The sequence below is a fragment of the Neltuma alba genome, unplaced genomic scaffold (genome assembly GCF_004799145.2).
Source record: "Neltuma alba isolate B1F8T4 unplaced genomic scaffold, ASM479914v2 tig00003190_pilon, whole genome shotgun sequence".
Classification (NCBI taxonomy): domain Eukaryota; kingdom Viridiplantae; phylum Streptophyta; class Magnoliopsida; order Fabales; family Fabaceae; genus Neltuma; species Neltuma alba.
This window is the reverse complement of record NW_021633181.1, coordinates 1-18,589: the sequence shown is the minus strand read 5'-3', so window position 1 is coordinate 18,589 and position 18,589 is coordinate 1. Positions and strand designations below refer to the sequence as shown.

The 18,589-nt window shown below is 33.0% G+C and overlaps 1 protein-coding gene across 2 annotated transcripts; it reads right to left on the bottom strand.

Annotated features, from left to right (window-relative positions):
- Positions 1-1,084: 1,084 nt before the first annotated feature.
- LOC114740894 (alpha-mannosidase I MNS4-like) lies at positions 1,085-14,056 on the bottom strand. Of its 2 annotated transcripts, XM_028929139.1 has the most exons (17): positions 13,821-14,056; positions 13,137-13,256; positions 12,959-13,051; positions 12,401-12,487; positions 11,617-11,707; positions 9,999-10,054; positions 9,449-9,521; positions 8,345-8,454; positions 8,047-8,097; positions 7,015-7,103; positions 5,831-5,912; positions 5,614-5,727; positions 4,817-4,896; positions 3,777-3,912; positions 3,129-3,199; positions 2,789-3,035; positions 1,085-2,020 (listed from the first exon to the last, which is right to left on the bottom strand). In XM_028929139.1, the coding sequence occupies exons 1-17, from the start codon at positions 13,938-13,940 to the stop codon at positions 1,757-1,759; spliced, it is 1,884 nt and encodes a 627-aa protein (XP_028784972.1). In that variant the 5' UTR covers positions 13,941-14,056; the 3' UTR covers positions 1,085-1,756. The 2 variants fall into 2 exon arrangements, with proteins under 2 accessions (XP_028784972.1, XP_028784973.1); XM_028929140.1 differs by lacking the exon at positions 13,821-14,056 and having other exon boundaries at positions 12,982-13,051; positions 13,137-13,248.
- Positions 14,057-18,589: the final 4,533 nt, after the last annotated feature.

Genomic DNA, 18,589 nt, shown 5'->3' with positions numbered 1-18,589 from the left:
TTGATTGATCTAACAAGAGCCTCTTGTCTTGTTCAAAAAGAAAAGGCACAAACAGCAGACAGGGACTGGCATTAGTAGCTCTGCTGTAAATATACTCTGTGAATGTACGGTTAACAGCATTTGTATTAACTGTATATATTATACCCTGTCCAGGCAATAAATAGCTATAAAAGTGTGTGCTTTTGTGTAGGTAAATTTGATTAAGATGTTTAGATAAAAATAAAATTATAGTTTTAAAAATAATTTTACAATATACAAAGTAAATATGTAGAGGAGTTTATTTCGATTTACGAAAAAATACTTTTAAAAAGTAATTTTGAGTTACCCGAACACCCTCTGAAACTCATTCTTTAAAAATTTGATTGATTTAATTGGCACAAAGATTTGAATTTGAATAAATGTAACTATAATTCATCTATAAGTATAATTTTTTTCTGGTTATGTGCAACATATAATTAATAATGTGTAACAATTATTAATACAAAAATTATTTGTATATAACAAAAGATATGTTGCACATAGTAAAAAAAATTATACTCATAGATCATAGTTGCAGACTTTTAAATTTAATTCTTTTTAGCCAATTAAATTTTTAAACAAGAATTTTTTTTACCAAATTTTCCTTTTATTTATGTGGGCAAGAAATTATTAGAGCTAAGAACAATGGTTAGATTAAATGAATTGATGACTTGAATAATTCATTTGAGTTTGCCGGTTTAACTCTCTTTTCTAAAAAGACAAAAAGGATTAAGAGTTACATGAATTTTTTTGACCATTAAATATAGTAGATGATGTTATTAATTTTATTCCTTGAATGAATATGGGTTAAATTTAGGTGCTAAAAATCATTGAAATTAGTGGGAAAAAATTGTGTGGGTTGGCAAGTTGGCCCATTTAACCTAACAACCCAAGCGAGTTCAGGTTGGGCCAAGCAGGGTTACAAGTTTAAACCTATGCTGAGTATGAGTTGTTTGTGGGGGCATGTTTGGGTGCCTTGAATTGTAAATATATATATATATATATATATATATATATTCTCTTAATCAGACACTAAAACCAAATTCTAGAAATCGGAGTCCCAACCTTCAGCCACAAAAGTTTCTAACTTCCAATATAAAAGAAACCAAGTCTCTCTCAAACCGAGCAGTTGGGTCAAACTCAACAAATTTTTGAAGGGGGCAAGCCAAGGGTAGCCACAATTAATGAGGGACAACTACATTTTCCATGTCTTGGACTTATACAAGTTAACAAAATGGGCAAATGAGAGAGTGGCTCCTTACTCTAGCACTTGAAACTGTGGTCTACATTCAGACGTAACTGTTGCCTATAATCTGTAGACAAATGAGATTTCTACAACAGGTTACAGAAATGTATTGGAAATGATGACACAACAGAAGAAAATTTTAAAATTACATTCTGTTAGACGAGCCCAGAGCCTCATAAGGCAAAAATTATGTCTCAAGCCTCTGGCAGCAGTCTGAGAAGGCGCATCTAACAGACCCTTCACCCATAGTTCAGGCCGGTAGCTTCATGCCCACAGTATCAAAAATTGCCAGAATGATGAAAACTATACTTTTGGCTTATGAACAAACTAATGAAAATGAGAGATATGTTTCAGGTAATCCCAAAGCCACAAATATTCTTCATCAGCCATGACGATCCTCTTGCTTTCGCTCACAGATCATATGATCTTTCACGCCGCATGAGGTCTATCATGTTGAGTTCTACCAGCACCATAAGTCCACCTCTTCACACTTCAGGTAGATATATCTGATTCATGAGTCTGATTATCATTCTGTTCATTAGATACATCTGATTCATGAGTCTGATTATCATCTTTGTAACTATTATGGTCGGGTGGCAAATGGTCGGCACTTTGGCTTGGGATAACCAAAACTGCCTGGCTTTGTACAACTGCTGGTTCTTTCTGTTGGACAGTCTCATAATCACGAGGCTGATCAGGTGGATGCACATATGATATACCAAACTTCTGACCATGGGTTAATCCTGGGCAAAAACCCTGCAAAGTTACAATAAGATGTTCAACATTAATTAACTGATCCAAAGCGCAGTGAAAAATCCAAAAGTATTGGAAAGCTTAAAAACATCACTTTTCTGCAATGTATGGGTGGTTAGTTGTCAATTATAAGTTCATATCACTTTAAAATATTGAAGCATGGAGATGGTTATGGGAAACGGGGACATGATAGATGATATGGCGAAGTCCAAATACAAGGATGTTATATTAAGGTGAATGAATTCTAGGAATAATGAAAGACACAGATGAGGCTTACAAAAGTAGGGCACAAAAACATGTACTTCATTTTGGGAGGCTAGGAATACCCGAAGAAGCACAACCTCGTTAAATTTTGCATCACTGAGCAATGCAACCACTGATCTGACTGGTCTTTATAAAAATAAAATATGTCTTGTTTATGTGACATGCCACTTAAAGCATCTAAAACAACAATGATTCTTTATTTTTAAAATCCAGGGAAAAATAAGTTACTGATTCTGGCACTATCAAACTATCAAACTGTTTCAACTGTCTCACAATATGCACTTGTGCAGAATCAGTAGAATTACTAGAAAAGGAAATTTTGCATCAGAAACCAAATAGGAAGTAGATAACTTGATTTCTGACCTTTTAATTATTAATGAAAACAGTGAAGAAATTTAAGCATGAAAAGTTAAATGAAATAATATCCAGTAACTGTACTGTGAATATTGCAAAAAGAAGAAAGGAAGAATTCAACAGGGATGGTAGGAAAGTGTACCGAGCACTCACCTTGATCAAACCTGAAATAGAAGTTGATTCAAAAGTATTATAATCTGACATATGCTCAGCATGAGTCTCGCTTCCATGGATTTTACTGTCATTGGATTCTTGTAGATCATTTTCAACCTCTGAGCTAAAAGATCCTTGTCTTACATCATTCATTCTACAATAAGACCCATAATACAGACAATGTTCCTTTACAAGAGAGATTTGAGGAGTAGCTGGCAGTAAATGGCCTTCAGTGCTGAAGATGTACCTGTTCCAAAGCATAACAGAGAAAACCTGTAGCTCAATTTTATTGAAAAAGAAAAACTGCTAGTCAGTCTAATAAATGAATTAATGCACTTACTTGTATGGCCCGTTTTCCACAATGTTATCAGGACCCACAGCCAAATCAAATAGAAGCCACAGATACTTGACCTAATTGTAATCAGATCATATCAGCATGTCCCTCCAAAAATATAAAAAGAAAAAAGGTGAAAACCAAAATAACTACCGAAGTGTTTGGGACCAAAAGAATTCACTCTAACAAAAGACGTTATCTTATCAAGGAAGGAAAGAAATAAAATGTGATCATTATGTTAAGGGAGCATTTCCAAAATGGCAGATGCTGAAAGCCAGAAGAAGAAAAGAACAATGTATTTGCCACAAAATTTTTGAAAGAAGGGAGCCAGCATGTGTAGCATTGGCTCAGCTTTGGAAACTTAACTAATCAACAAATGAAAAAAGTTACCATAATTGCCTCAAGCCACACACAGATTATTCTGAACGCACCACACTATTCTCATTGTTATGCGCAACACACATTCAAAATGAAACTAATGATCTCTCCCTCTGACACACACGTCACCACAGCAAGTCTCTATGAGATGCCAAGTCCTAATAGAGATGTTAGTTGGAACCCTGGCCGAAGGTCAATCAACCTATCCTGGTGACCATCGTCAATGATGCATAATGAAAGGAGAGATACATAAACTCATGTAGAATTGGTTCTTACCGTCTCAGCGAGGAAGAAGCTCTCCATGTGATCTTCCTGATTGTGAGATTCAACATCTGAAATGTGACAATATCCACAAGTGCATCGGGCACCATACTGTAAACTAGCAACTATGTCCCGTCCAACATCAAGATATCTTCAAAGATGCAAATAGACGACAATTGAATTTATATGAATTAAGTAATATTGCAGGCAATACTATCAACAAATAAAATAGTTCATATAAGTAGAATAAGTAAATCCCGCTTCATAGGGAAAAAAGTATAAGATTTATGAATAAGAGAACAGAATTACAAAATGGATGACAATAAATCCTCCGAAAGCAAAAGAGGAATGAAAATAAAAAAGTCCAAGCACAGTTGAAAATTCTATTATTTACTTCTAATTTCTTCCAAAACTGCAAAGGTGGTTAAGAATTAATATGAACACAAGCTTATCAGCATCCAGCCTACTAATAAATAGGGATCAACAAAGATCACCCATGCTGTTAAAACCTTGCAAATCTGCATAGTAAATCAATTCACTAAATGGACACACAAGAAATTTTTAACATCATCCATTTATTTTGCTTTATAGACTAGCACTGAGTATTGAGCAATGATACTCATTCAATGTCAGCTAAAAGGTATTTCTTAAATAATATTTGTCTGGCAAAAGTCTTTTTAACAAAGCCACAGGAGAAATAATCTTGATGCCACTATTCAAAACTTTCATTCTCTCTATTTCCTCCTATCAACATCTATGTCCAGCTAATAATTCTGGACCAAAAATTCGTAATTTCATAAAACTTATACGACTTCAAATGTAAAAAGATGACAAATCTTAATTTTCATAGAACACAAGTTACTTCACAGTGGTCTCCTTATCGTCAATAATCCATTCTGATAAAATCTGCACTTCTTGTTATGTTCAAAGCAACATGAAGAGTGGCTACAAGGTTCTCATTCTTCATAATTTTACTCTTCTGAACGACCAGAAATGACAGTAGAGAATAGTATGGAACCAATAACAGGACCACTTGAAAGCAGTTATGAGCATACCTAGGATCTCTGGTAGCTTTGTACAACCAATATGTGCTCTCTATTAATTCTGGCCGCAGAGGGTAGCTTTTCTGCCCATGCTGAAAATAAGGGGATAGAAAAGAACGATTCACAAGTACTGTAAGAAATTTCTTAAATGCTTTTCTATCTGGCACACAAAAGAAAGACACGTTTTCATTAGCAGAAGATGTAAGCCTCAGGCTAAGCCAAATCTAAATGGTGATAAAGGGCTATTGACATCAGGGAGACAATAGATTGAAAGACACGTATATAAGATGGACACGTTAACTATTGGGCCAACACTAACTAACATTTGGTAGTGCGGGCATGCGTGTGTGTGAGAGAGAGAGAATTGCTGCTGGTTGAAGAGTGGGGTTAAATGATGGACCCATTAACTATTGGACCAAGACTAACTCACATTGGGTGTTGTGCGTGTGCACCTCAAATACCCCATGCAAGTTAGTCTTGCCAAATACATGTTAAATCAACATCAAACAGACTAAAATATCAAAACCATCCACAGAATCAAGCGACCACATATTGAGATTGCTATATCACTTTGACAAATCCAACTGATTAAATCCACCAAAAATGTAACCTAGATGCCAGAAAAAAGGTCTTAGTATTAAGCTTATTTACTGGATCATAGATAAGTAGTGCACAAGTTTCAACATAGAAATTTATTTACGATCAACTGATTTAAGAGGAGCTCATCAATATACAATAATGCTACTTGGAAATCCATGCCGACTCTAAACGCTCCCACATTGACTGTCAGGTAATCGTATGAAATATACCTGAACACTGAGGGTAGCAAGATTAAAACCCTCTGGTGTAAAACCATATCTTCTCCATACACTAAAGAAGGCAGCATGGGTACGAATTGCAGGATCAATGTCTCCAGCTAAAACCTTGTGAACATGAGGATACTTCACTAACCATTATGATTTTCGTACAAACAATCTAGGATCCATTGTTTATACTATATAGTATTAGAAATTAATAAAGAAAAACCTGGAGACCAGGCCAGAATGCCTGCAAACTATTAAATAATGGCCAGACAATAGCAGCAGAATCCATGTTCACTTCTACATACCTGCAAAAATAAACCAAAATCCAGGTTTCAAACGTGGGACATGTAAGAGTCATTTAGGAGATAGTCACAATCAAAGATCTTTTTAAATGCCTTTAGACATGGAAACCCTAGTTGCCTAGATAGTCACAAATCAAAGATCTTGGTTCAATCTATCAACCATGATTAGTGCAGACCCTGCGACTTTGTATTGAAGACTTGGGCAATGGAATGGGAGTTGTTTACTGGTGCCCTAGCGAGCAACGCAACCAGTGAAGACCAGCTAGAAGTGACGGACCCAGAAAAATTAGGTAGTGAGGACAAAATTTTCATTCAAGATGAATATTAATTATATTTTTAAAATATAATTTTAAATATTTATTAAATTGCATTAGAGGTAAAACTTCATTACTAAAGAAGAAGGTGTAAAACATAAAAGTATAATCACACATAAAATAAAACTGTCTTAATATGAATTAAATTTTTATATTTATTAAAATTATGTTTTTTTTAACTTTTTATCAAATATAATTTATTCATCTCTTTTGTATAGTATAGAAACAATCAAAGAAAGTTATTTTCTAACATATTGATCCCTCCATTCTCAAACTACTGTTATTTGAGATTACAACATATGGATAAGATTTCAGTTAAATAATTTTTTTAGGGGGATAAGTGAAACTTTTTAAGCAGGCAAATGAATTTTTCCTTTTCAGAGGGGGCAATTGAAATTTTTAGGGTTATCGTGTTTAATTTTTCCTTGCATTGAGGGGCAATTACTAGGAGCTATGTCAGACAATGTGGCCAAGGAGTATAGAGAACTGTCAAAGGAACAAATCATGATGAGCATATTGAAAAAATGCCAGTAGCTGCTCAAATGCCGAGGATGCCATTAACGAGAATATTAATAACTCAAATTCTCAAGTTGATGATTAAATACTTTTGAGTAATGTACAAACAATTATCAAGTCTTGCCACAATTTATGTCGTTTGGCCTTTTCCATTTCTTCCTAGCTTTGCCTGAATTTTTAAAAGTTACATTATAAACAAGCATGAGAGTTCCAAAGAATCACAGGAGACGAGTCAACTGTAATTACAGGGAGGCACGTAAAGCCACAAACAATACCAAGGGTCATTGTAAAGATAATGCATGGCAGCAGCATAAGCTTCTTGAAATATATACAAGTACTCCTCATCTCCAAATAATAAATAAGCCTGAGAAAATTCATGAAGGAAGAATTAGAGAACATGATTGCCTGCTCACTAATGCTAAAATGAAATTACAGGATAACATAAAAAAGATATTTACATTCTGAGTTGGAACCGTAAAAAATATCAGCAAACAAAATACAGCTAGTATGGTTCAATAGGTTGGCAGAATAAATATACTAATTTTATATGCTTTAAATAAGTATATGATCCTTCATGCATAAAATGAAACCAAAATTGAGTAATTAGTTTATTTGTTTCTCTGTCAACAGAGTGAAAGATTTTTTTTTTTTTATTTATAAATTTTTGTTTGTTTAAAGAGAAGGATTCATTTATTAAAGAAGAAACAACAGAATCAGAGGATAAGGTTCCCACTCTGCCTTCTAAACACTCAACAACGACCAAAGTAAAGGAAAACAGAAATGAAAAGAAGAGAACAACATTATCAAAAACAGAGCCATCTGATCCCAGGAATTCTAATTACGAAACCCATCTATAGAACCATGAGCCAGGCACCAGTTATGTAAATAAAAGATATTGTTACCCTTATTACACAAACAATCCAATTGCATTGTGGCTACAAATGATTAAAGGGAATCAATCAAGATGGTGACTAGGTAGAACGGTGAATTACCATGCATAGAAATGAATAACGTGAAATAGAAATCAACTTCAGTGATCCTTTTAATATTGAACTTTCAATGGAGTTATCAATAAAATGAATATAGTTCAAATGTTTATGAAAAATTCAGAGATTGAGGAGCAAAAATATGTTTACAATGTTCCTCATTTTGTTTTTGCCCCCTCTTTTTTAATCGTCCCCCAAGTCATAAATTTGTAATCCTTTTTTTGGCACCCCCCCCCCCACAAAAAAAAAAACCTTTGCTAAGTCTCTTCTTTAATCATGAAATAAACAATAAAAATAATCATTCCAGTCGTGGCCACTGACCTTTAACAGGTACTCATAGAAAGAATCAATACTAGTTCCTATCCCAGCATCCTGCAAAAATCATAGAGATGGCTGTAGTTTCTGACACTAGTAGAAGGAATTGGTGCCACTGAGGCTAGGTTTATTAAGACAGAGAGAAGATAGATCAATGAAAAGATGGAAAGTAATATCAAGCAACTGATAAACAATATAAAGTTAAGATTAACGTGATCATCGCCAGAACTTCAGAGATGTGGCATATATATATAATTTTCTTGAAACCATTTATGATTTTTGTCAAGTGAAATCTATGCAGTACCTTCTGGGTCCATTCACCAGTAAAAACATTAATATGAGCACCAACTAGATTAAGCCTTGAACGTTGGGCCCAAAGTCCGCGCACTGCATTCTTAGTCACTTGTTCAAAAACTGCAAATCAACAAATGTACGCATGAAGAACTGTGAGAAATTAACCCAACCCCTCCCTTCCCCCAAAGGACATAATGATAAAAGCAAGGATTTGAGAATTGACCAGACTGGTCGGTTTAGCCAGTTGAATTGGGAACCAGTCAAGTGTCCAGTCCAAAGATGGAGGGAAACCAGGCGAAGAAAAAGTGAGGTAAACATTGAAAATAGTCCAAACAAAAATTACTCTATGAAAATATTCAATACTACATATATATAGAAATCCCTAATCCCCGTCCAGTTTTGTGAAAGATCATAGAATTTTACATATGGTAAATCCTCAACACAAATGTCATTCTTCTACAACACAGGCTAATATGTGATTGCCAGCAATCAATCTCAATAAATAGCAAAGAAAGTGGGGTCCATATAGCCATGATTTAGATACCTGAGGATGTAAATGATTAACAAAAAGTTGATTAACAATGGAACAACTATACTGATTGTTCTATAGAAGAATTCACGACATTAAAGGAAAATCTAAAATCAACAAATTAAAGGATGATTCTCCACAGGGTATCCTTGAAAGAAACCACAATCTCAGTATCAGCAAAATGGTAGAAAGACTATCCTGTTCTATGGCAAATCTCAGGACGGAGAAATCTCAACATTTTAAGCATTTCATGGTATCCAAACGCACTACAAGACAGTAACATGACAAACAGCCACATGGATGAATCAAGATTAATTCTAAATAAATTATACAATGAATGATATTTCAAGGAGACGCTAGGCCCTTGTTTGCAAAATGAGATACAAAGATTTTACCCAATTAGTAATGATATTTCATGGATTTCAACTTATTATCGGTGAATTTATTTTCCCAGTCAGTACAAGGGTTACATGCTAAAATAATACCTAGTTCCAACTTTGCAATTAAGTACTACATTCAAGCCCTTCCTAGAGACTACTTTAGTGGCAAATAAGATCCAAGAAAGAGGGAGAAATGTAAACTTACTGGGATCATTTGTCAAACGGCTCAGAACTCCAAATTCAAGAGTCAATGTCCCACCTCCAGCTGTTGAAGTTATCTAAGCACCAAAGTAATTATTATAAACTCGTTACAAAAAAACAGAAAAGAGATTGAAGGCATGGAATACCTATGTTAAAGACAGTAGCAAGCTAAGAAGTTTTAACTCATAATCATCAAGTTCTAGTACTAAGCTGCGTTAATCATATATACTTCAATATGTAAATATTTGTATTTATTATGGATAGGATTTAATAGGAATTTTTCTTATTCCCTGTATCCCATAATTTCGGCCTACATAAATTGGCCATCTCTGTATATATCTCCCCGATTTTGTTTGATGAGAAGCAAAGAGAGTTATTTTCACTCCCCTCTACATAAACAATGCTCCATAAAAGATTGCATTTATTTTATCTACACCCGTTTTCTAAAGTAAATACAATTTAATTGTTGGGAACTTAACCAGACCAGTGAGTAGCAAAGATTTTGGACATACAGATTACAAGAGAAGGGGATGAGGCATACATAAAAACTTTACCTTGCTTTCATGTTTATCAACTCCATGTAACAAATTTACTGAACCAAATGGAATTCCTGCAATGCAACATTGCATGAGATAGTAGGCAAGTAATGGACCGGAAAACTAAACGATGTTATCTATAAAATTATGGTAAAAACCACTAGCAAGAAAGTTTTCATCCATCTTACCAAATAAATAGTGGATATATCATAAGGACTGATAAGAACAGTTGAACAATACATTTTGACGTCAAAGGTATAAGAATCCTATATGAACTGTACATTTATGACTTCAGACATGTATGGAATAATAAAACTTTAACCTAAAATAAAAAATAAACTCATAATTTAAAGTAAAAGGAAAAAAGGAATCTAACTTAAACCTCAGGTAAAAGAAACCATAAAATGGTAAACAATCCAAGAAAGCTGAACAGGGAACAAAATAAAGCCATAATATAAATTACTAAAACAGTAAATAAATACTTCCTAATATCATATCAACAATTTAGCAATATTGTTCAACAATTGGGAAGATTGCAAGCTAAGCAAATCACTCAATATTCAATGTGCACTGAGCTTTTGGTCTTCACATATTTCTAGTTCTCTATGCAAATGTTACAACAGGAATTGGTCTGGGGAACGACACGAGAGATCCAAACAGAAATAGCATAGATTTTTATATTTTCAATTTTAATCCTCACAGTTCAGCCAGCTTGTCTAGGGTCTTAGTAAAAGATTAGTTGAGTATTTTGGTTATTGGTTACGATAGGCATCCAAGGTAAGAAGAATCTTAAAATATTTTGTCATTAGCAATTTCAAGGATATAAATGGTGAAGTTTGTTACATCTTTATCTATACAAGTTTAATTACTTTAGTCAATAAATTCCAAAGGGTAAGTAAAGACTGAATTTTTAGAGATCCCCATTGTTTGTCTAAGTGATTGGATCCCTATACTTTTAGAAATTTTTAATTTGGTCCACACTAAATTCTGTAAATGTACCATCAGGTTACATTAACAATGGCACAGCCAATAATGTGTTATCTTAACCGGATGTGTGGTAAGAGCAAAGCCTGAAGGCTCTTCCCATTGCTGTCAGGGAAGCTGAAAATTTAGCAGCATCGAGTCCAAGAAAAACAATTTAACCTTGTTTGAAATCAAGTATTCTTTTCTTTTATGCTCATACGTCATATTCTCTGTTAAGTGGTTGTCTTATTCTCCTTTCCTGTTGTTATTTTTGGAAGTCTAACTCCCTTGAGTAGTCGCATTTCTCTGATCGTCAATCTACCTGACTATGATTTTCAGATTTGCATCCCTCGGATTAACCGAAGTTCTGATACCACGTTTGAACAGAGAGTGTTTTCAGATGAATATGCTTTTTAGTATATGTTATTCACTTGAAAATGAGGTACACAAATAGGACTCAAGTTGTAGCAGAATCCTGATTACAATAAATGGGTATTAATGAGGAATATCACCCTATAAAGTTACCCCTGCCTCTAGGACTTAAGACAGGAAATATAGATAAATCAGCAATGGCTATATGATTAGTGGAATCCTAGTTGACTTCGTTTTCTAACACTTGTTATTCTAATTCACTTTAATTAAACTTTTCTATTAAAAAAATGAGAAGCAATACCTGTGGGAGTGTCAAATGCAGGTAACAACCTCCTGCCAAGATCTTCAGCCAAGTTCAGTAACTGATTGTCATATGATGGAACTCTCATACCCTGCAGCAAATGCATGTATACAAGATTCACTCTCCAACTTCAAATGTCAATGTAAATTCACTATATACAAATTGAAACACTATAATTACAGTGTAAGCACCTAGAGAATAAAAATCATAAACAAACAACAAGAGAAGCACAACTTTCACCAGAATAAACCCCCTAAATGATAAAAACAGAAAAAAATAAAAAGGTGTGAAGAAGAAAAGACTCCATATTTGCTCCAATTGCTAGATTAAATATATTCAAACTTTGGAAACCTTCAGCAGCAAATTTAGATTGGCAACCTTAACGATTCGATGTATAGAATGCTTTCTTGAATGAGGATCAGGAAGAAGTTTCAACAGAAATCCATCCTGGCTTTGGCACTAATAACATCAAGGATAAGGCATGCAAGCTAAATAAGGCCTTGTACAGGCTCAAGTAGTCGCCAAGGACCTATTTTACATTCCACTAAAGCAACAGAGATACATAGCCTTGAGTTAGGGCAAGCTGATCATACAATCTTATTGACATCGACAGAAACACATGCACATGCACAATTATCTATGCTAAGCTAATAATTTTGTGATGAATCAAGCATAAAATGAAGAAATCCATCTAGTTACCTGATGTAAAACCTACAATAAAATATTGCCCATATTATATTAGATTATAAGAGAATCGACATATATGGATGCATATAGCTGATACCGTAGCATAATCACTGGCAATTAGATGAGCAGAAAGTAAGCCTCCAAGCACCCGAATAGTGGTTTCAAAAACAGAAACTGTTTTATTCTGCAAAAAAGTGTCACCAACCAGGTTCAGAGACACACATTTAAAGTATTCATATGCAAAGATATAAGACATGTGGCAGCAAAAATTGTAAAAGATAATCAATAATTTTCTTATATAAAATGAGAACAAGCTAATAAAGATAATATTGAAGGAATTTATCATAAAATATTGACTAGAAAAAGCACATGATACCAAATCAAGTGCTTTAGAATCTGAGCATCAAAAGTCAGCCCACGGAAATTTTGATCTGAATGAACAAGTTACTTAACCAGGAATACAAAAAACAATGTGCACTTAACATATTCAAAGATTAATTAATAGGTGATTGTTGATAAGTCTAAAATGCATCCTATTAATCACACAATAGAGCTCTGTCCTCAAATAAAGAAATAGCAATTAAAAAATAAATGAAAAGCTCCATGTACATATGCTAAAAGAAGAATGGAAAACTAACTAATGCCCTTCACTCACTATATCAAACCGAAGATTTTTACCAATCCATTCAATGGAACTTGTGAAGCGTTCATGGTCACCAAGTAAAGCCAACATGTCTAACGAGTCAATCTGTTTTGGACACATTACAGACATCAGCATTGCAGACATATTCTTATTTTCTTATTATAACTCAATATATATGAATTTTTCTTACCAAAGTTAAGGCATAACCACCAAGGGAATCTTCTCCCCCACATGAAAGAGGTCTTAATTCATCAAGTGGAAAAGCATGCTCCATATATCCATTAAAAGCATGATAAAACATCCCACGAACCTACATTTTCACAATAAAGAAAAATTAATCAGCTAAAGAGAAGCCATAGCTTCAGCAGCAAATATAATGCAACTACCCATTATGTGATACAGGTTGAAATAGAGAACCCCAACCCGAGAGACATTATTTTGGTCCAAATTCGCAACAGCACAAGACATTGGAACATCAAGTTCACTGTTCAGTATGCATAATCAAATCATGCCCTATGGTTGAAAGGCAAGGAACTTATTCAAATCAAAGCTGCTTCATAAGAACCATTGAATCAATGTCGTTCTCCCCTCAATATATGTCGCCCAATAAAAAGTCCTGTCAATTTTACAAGCTATTCTAATGTCATATAGAAATTGTTCCCACTCTGAATTTTGCTGCATTCCAACAGCCAAGGGTCGTTAAACTATTAGATAATGCAGTCTCAATGAATTAGCGCATCAAATCGATGTGCAACAACTGAAAGATCAGCAGGTACTGTAAGCAAGATTCCGATTACCACTCACCAACCAAAAAAAAAAACTTTATTCGATATATATAATAAGATGCAAAGATGAAAATCACACGAGGAGCCACCTCATCTCGAAGTTCTTTCGCTTCCTCAGGGGTTACGCCATCGGCGAGCGTTGTTTGTAGAAAACAAACAGAGGCTAATACGAAGCATGAGAAGATCTGAATCAATAGTTGAGCTTTCATGGGTTCCAGTGTCTCCGTTTTCACTCTCTCCGACTTAGCGGAGTAGCAATTCAGGAAGACAGCGCCATTATCAGATTCTCTTGCCCCAGCTGTGATCTCTCTCTCCCGGCAGCTAGCTTCACTGCACGATGTGTAGAAAAGGGGAAAAAATTTAAGAGCAAAGCAAAGTCCCTATTTTATGTTATTTAATTTAACGCGGGTAAAAGATTAAAAATAAAATAAAATATATCCAATCTTATTTATAAATTATTTTTAATATATTTTATGTAGATTAATAAAAAATCTTAAATCTTATTAACTATTATTTAAAATTTAAATTTAAAATTTTATCTTTATTTAATACGTATTATATCTCATGAAAATAAAGTTAATATAATAATAAATAAAAGAAAAAGTTGTATATTCATATAAAAATTCTTTCTCTTCTCTTCTTTCTCTGCCTTAAAAATAGTATTTATTTTTCGCTGTTAAATCTTGTAATAAAATGTAAGGTGTATATATAGAAGTTTTAAATAATTTTGCCCCTGTGGGGCACTAAATTATTGTATTAGTATGATTAATGTGATGTGTAAGTTATTTGCAGGCTTGCCAGAAATTTTACATAATTTTATTATATGATATATATATTTTTTTAATCTCATGGATCAATCAAGTAATGTTTATCTAGATTTAAAAGGTTTCATTTTTCTATTATTATTCCCATAAAAAATTTCTGCTAACATAAGATATTTATTAATAATTACTAGATAAACATTGCCATAAAAGTTCTTTGAATTATAAGATTTGCGCTAGCATTAGTGAGATGAAGATATACTATTAAGATCCAAGAGAAACTCAAAAAACAAAAAGAGGGAACCCAAAAATGAGAGACTAAATTTTTGAATTATTTCGATAACTGCTATTTATTTGACTCTATTTTTGGTTCATATATTTATTTTATGTTTTAATTGTTATCGATTTTCTTATAAATAAAGATTATTGATTATTGATATAGAAAGATGGTAGAAAAAAATTTATGCCATGTAGAAAGAGCAAGTCATTAAACAGATTGTCTCTTATAATTTTGATTCATAAGCCATCACTATGTCGTACTGAATATTAATTAAAAAGAATAATTTCACTTACAATTTTTTCAGGAAAAATCCCATATAAATACCGTTTGAATTTTGAAATTCCAGATTAGTCATTCTAATTTCACAAAGGACAAACAGGATTACAGGTATTGAATTGGGGCTTACAAATTTTAACAAATTACCTCAATGTCCTTTTTCTCATCTTTTTTTGTCTTCTCTTTCACTTCATGTTCAAAGAGTTCTTTTCTCTCTCTTCAGGTTCTTTTCTTCTTCAAAGGGCGGCAGAACTGAAGGCTAGGAATGAACTGTCAAAGGGTTCGATGAAGAAGAAAAAGATGTGGTCTCTCCTACGGCGTTCTGGTATGTTCTGAATAAATATTTCATTATGCTTGGGGTTTGAGACTTGGTACCTCTTGTCTTTCATCTTCCCTTCTCAATCTCATCACCAATGTTATAAAAGGGGGGGGGAGAGAAATAAAGTTTAGAGAAGAAGCAGAGAAAAAATAGGGAAGAGAGAGAGAGAGAAGAAGAGAGGGAGTGAACCTGTAGGATTATGTAAGTAAGTAGAAGTTGATGGTGGGATTTGGGTTGTTCATTTTTGTGGTTGCTTCATGGTGAAATAGGGACAGGATTATTGGGTTTGAGGGTTTATATTCAGTATTTGGTGAATGATGTAACAAAAATCTAAAAATGATGGCAAGCAATTACGTAATGCAACTGCTGTCATATGCTTTTGGTTTTTGGTAAATACCATTATGTGAATGGTATATTTCATTACACATGTAGTTAATTATAAAAGTTAATGGTTCAATGTTTACTGTGATGTACTTTATGTGCACGTCTACTAAATGGTTTATTTATGCTTACAAATTGCACATCTGATGAAAACAGGTTTATAAAATCCATTGAAGAAGTGGTCACTTTCACTATGAAAGTTGTAAATCCCACTATGTGTTTTGTAAAATTCAGTATGAAATTTTATTGGTGGTCAAAAACAAGTTACCTATCTCCCAGAAATAGGTTGTAAAACCCATTAACAAACTGGTCACTTTCACTACGAAAGTTGTAAATCTTAATATATGTTTTGTAAAATTTAGCATGAAATTTTGTCGGTTTTTAGAAACAAGTTGCTCATCCCTTAAAACAGGTTGCAAAACCTATTTAAGAAGTGGTCATTTTTACTACGAAAATTGTAAATCCCACTATATGTTTTGTAAAATTCAGTATGAAATTTTATTAATTTTTAGAAACAAGTTGCCCATTCCTTGAAAACAGGTTGCCAAATCCATTTAAGAAGTGATAATTTTCACTACTAAAATTATAAATCCCACTATGTGTTTTGTAAAATTTAACGTGGAATTTTATTGGATTTTAGAAACAAGTTGTCCATCCCTTAAAAATAGGTTGCAAAACCTATTAAAGAAGTGGTCATTTTCACTACGAAATTTATACATCCCACTATGTGTTTTGTCAAATTTAGTGTAGAATTTTATTGGCTTTTAGAAACAAATTGCCCATCTCCTGAAACATATTGCAAAACTCATTAACAAAGCAGTCACTTACACTATGAAAGTTGTAAATCTCAATATGTGTTTTGTAATATTCAGGGCAAATAGTTTAATAATACTAGAAAATCAGGCAGCTTCATATTCCCTGAAAACAGTTTTATGCAAAGAACAGAGACAGAACCAAAAAGATGAATGCTAGACAATAACATTTTAAGCTTTGGAGACTCATTGAAAATGCTTTATGAAGAACAATATTCAAGCTTCCTATTTGTTTATCGTAGTTGGCGTTACTTCAGCGACCTCCTCGACTGAGGCAATCTCAGGAAGTACGAGTTATTTCAAACAGGGCAATGTACTTCAATGATGGTAACCAACTTCAACGACGACAATCTACTCCTGCAACGGGGGCAATGTGATTTCAAAGAACCCTTTTTAGTGACTGGAGGAACTTGGATTTAGTTTTCCTTTAGGTTTCATTATAATAAAGGTAGCTTTTAACAGCATTTGTGAAGATATTAACAACTTTCAAAATGTGTTTCACAACCTCTTTATTTGTAACAATTTCTAATATATTTGTATATAATTTTACTGAACGTACAATGAGAATAATAACTTATGAAATAAAAGTAACCATTTGCATAAAGAGTTTTATAATTTGTTATAAGCTATTTCTAGACATTTTTGCAAAACAAGTAAAAAGAATCACAACTTGCGTAATGAAAGTTGTCATTTACATTAGGGGATTTGCAACTTGTTTATTTGCAACTATTTTTAATGCTTTTACCCACAATTTTACTAAATATATAATGAAAATAACAACTTACAAAATAAAAGTGACTATTTATGTAATGAGTTTTGCAATCTATCTTAATCAATGTGTTAGTGTATGAAAATATTCAACCGATTTTTCTGTCTTACTCTAGGGGTGTATTAGTTATTTTACCAAAATCTGTAAATTTCAAATTCATACTTCATGTCCATTTAGTCATTTCATTTATTTGGATCACCTTTTTGTCTTTTTCAATTTCAATGAGTATTTTTTTGTCATTTTCCCAATTTTTTTATAAAAAGTTAAATGACATTAATAAAAGGACAAGCATTTACAAGGTCGTAACTAATACTGAGAAATAAAAAAAAAAAAGCCAGAAAAAGAGTTTAAAACATTCACATCTATCAGAGAAAATAAGTGTAAGAAGGAAATGATGTCTTCGTAATTCCTGATCCTACTGTTATACGATTAAAAGGGGTTCAATCAGCCCTATAGGTTAAAATTATATTTTTTAAAAAGTTAAAACGATACATTTTAATATTTTTTCTAATTATTGGCACCGTGTTTTTGGCCCATGTGGCGGTAAATAAATTAAAAAAAAAAAACAAAAAGATACACTGTAAATAGTGTTTAAAAAAAAAAAAAAATACACTGTAAAGGGGCAAAGATAAATACTGTTTAAATATTATTGCTTGATCGGCCATTAGGAATAATAATCTATTAAAACTATAACAAGGGACATGACCAATTATCTTAATTATGTCATATAAAGACTGAAAAATGTTAATTATTAAGCTAATGAACGTGTGATCTATTTGAGTAAGACCAAAACTATAGTTTCAGAAGTACTTTTACGATATATGAAGTAAATATATAGAGGAGTTTGTCTCGATTTGTAAAAAAGTGCTTCTGAAAAGTGTTATATTGGGCTACCCAAACCCCCCTAGTGACATTCTTATTCGCCTCGTCCTAACTCCTGTCAAATTATGGGTTGATCATGCATTCCGTCACTTGCAATCCCCCATGCTTTAGCATACTCTTCTAATCTTTAATATAAAACTCATTTAACTAATTCAATTATATTAAAGAAGTTAGGTAGGTTAGTTAATTATAAGAAATATAACATGTTTTTCTTAAAACACTATAATCATCTTCCTTAATATCCTCCCTTCCTTTTCTATTTAATTATAGTTAAAGAAGTATCTATAGAGATAATTTAGAATAAATCAATAAATGATAAATATTACATTTTATATTTAAGACCAAAACCAACTCAATAATTAAGTCTATCGAAGACCA

What these genes read in the sequence shown, in the direction of transcription:
- LOC114740894 (XM_028929139.1), bottom strand. Translation starts at nt 13,940, where the DNA reads ATGAAAGCTCAACTATTGATTCAGATCTTCTCATGCTTCGTATTAGCC. An exon ending in CATTCTGGCCTGGTCTCCAG is followed by an intron (nt 5,728 to 5,830) that starts GTTTTTCTTTAT and finishes CATGTTCACAAG; the next exon opens with GTTTTAGCTGGAGACATTGA. An exon ending in AAAGCTACCAGAGATCCTAG is followed by an intron (nt 3,913 to 4,816) that starts GTATGCTCATAA and finishes GCATCTTTGAAG; the next exon opens with ATATCTTGATGTTGGACGGG.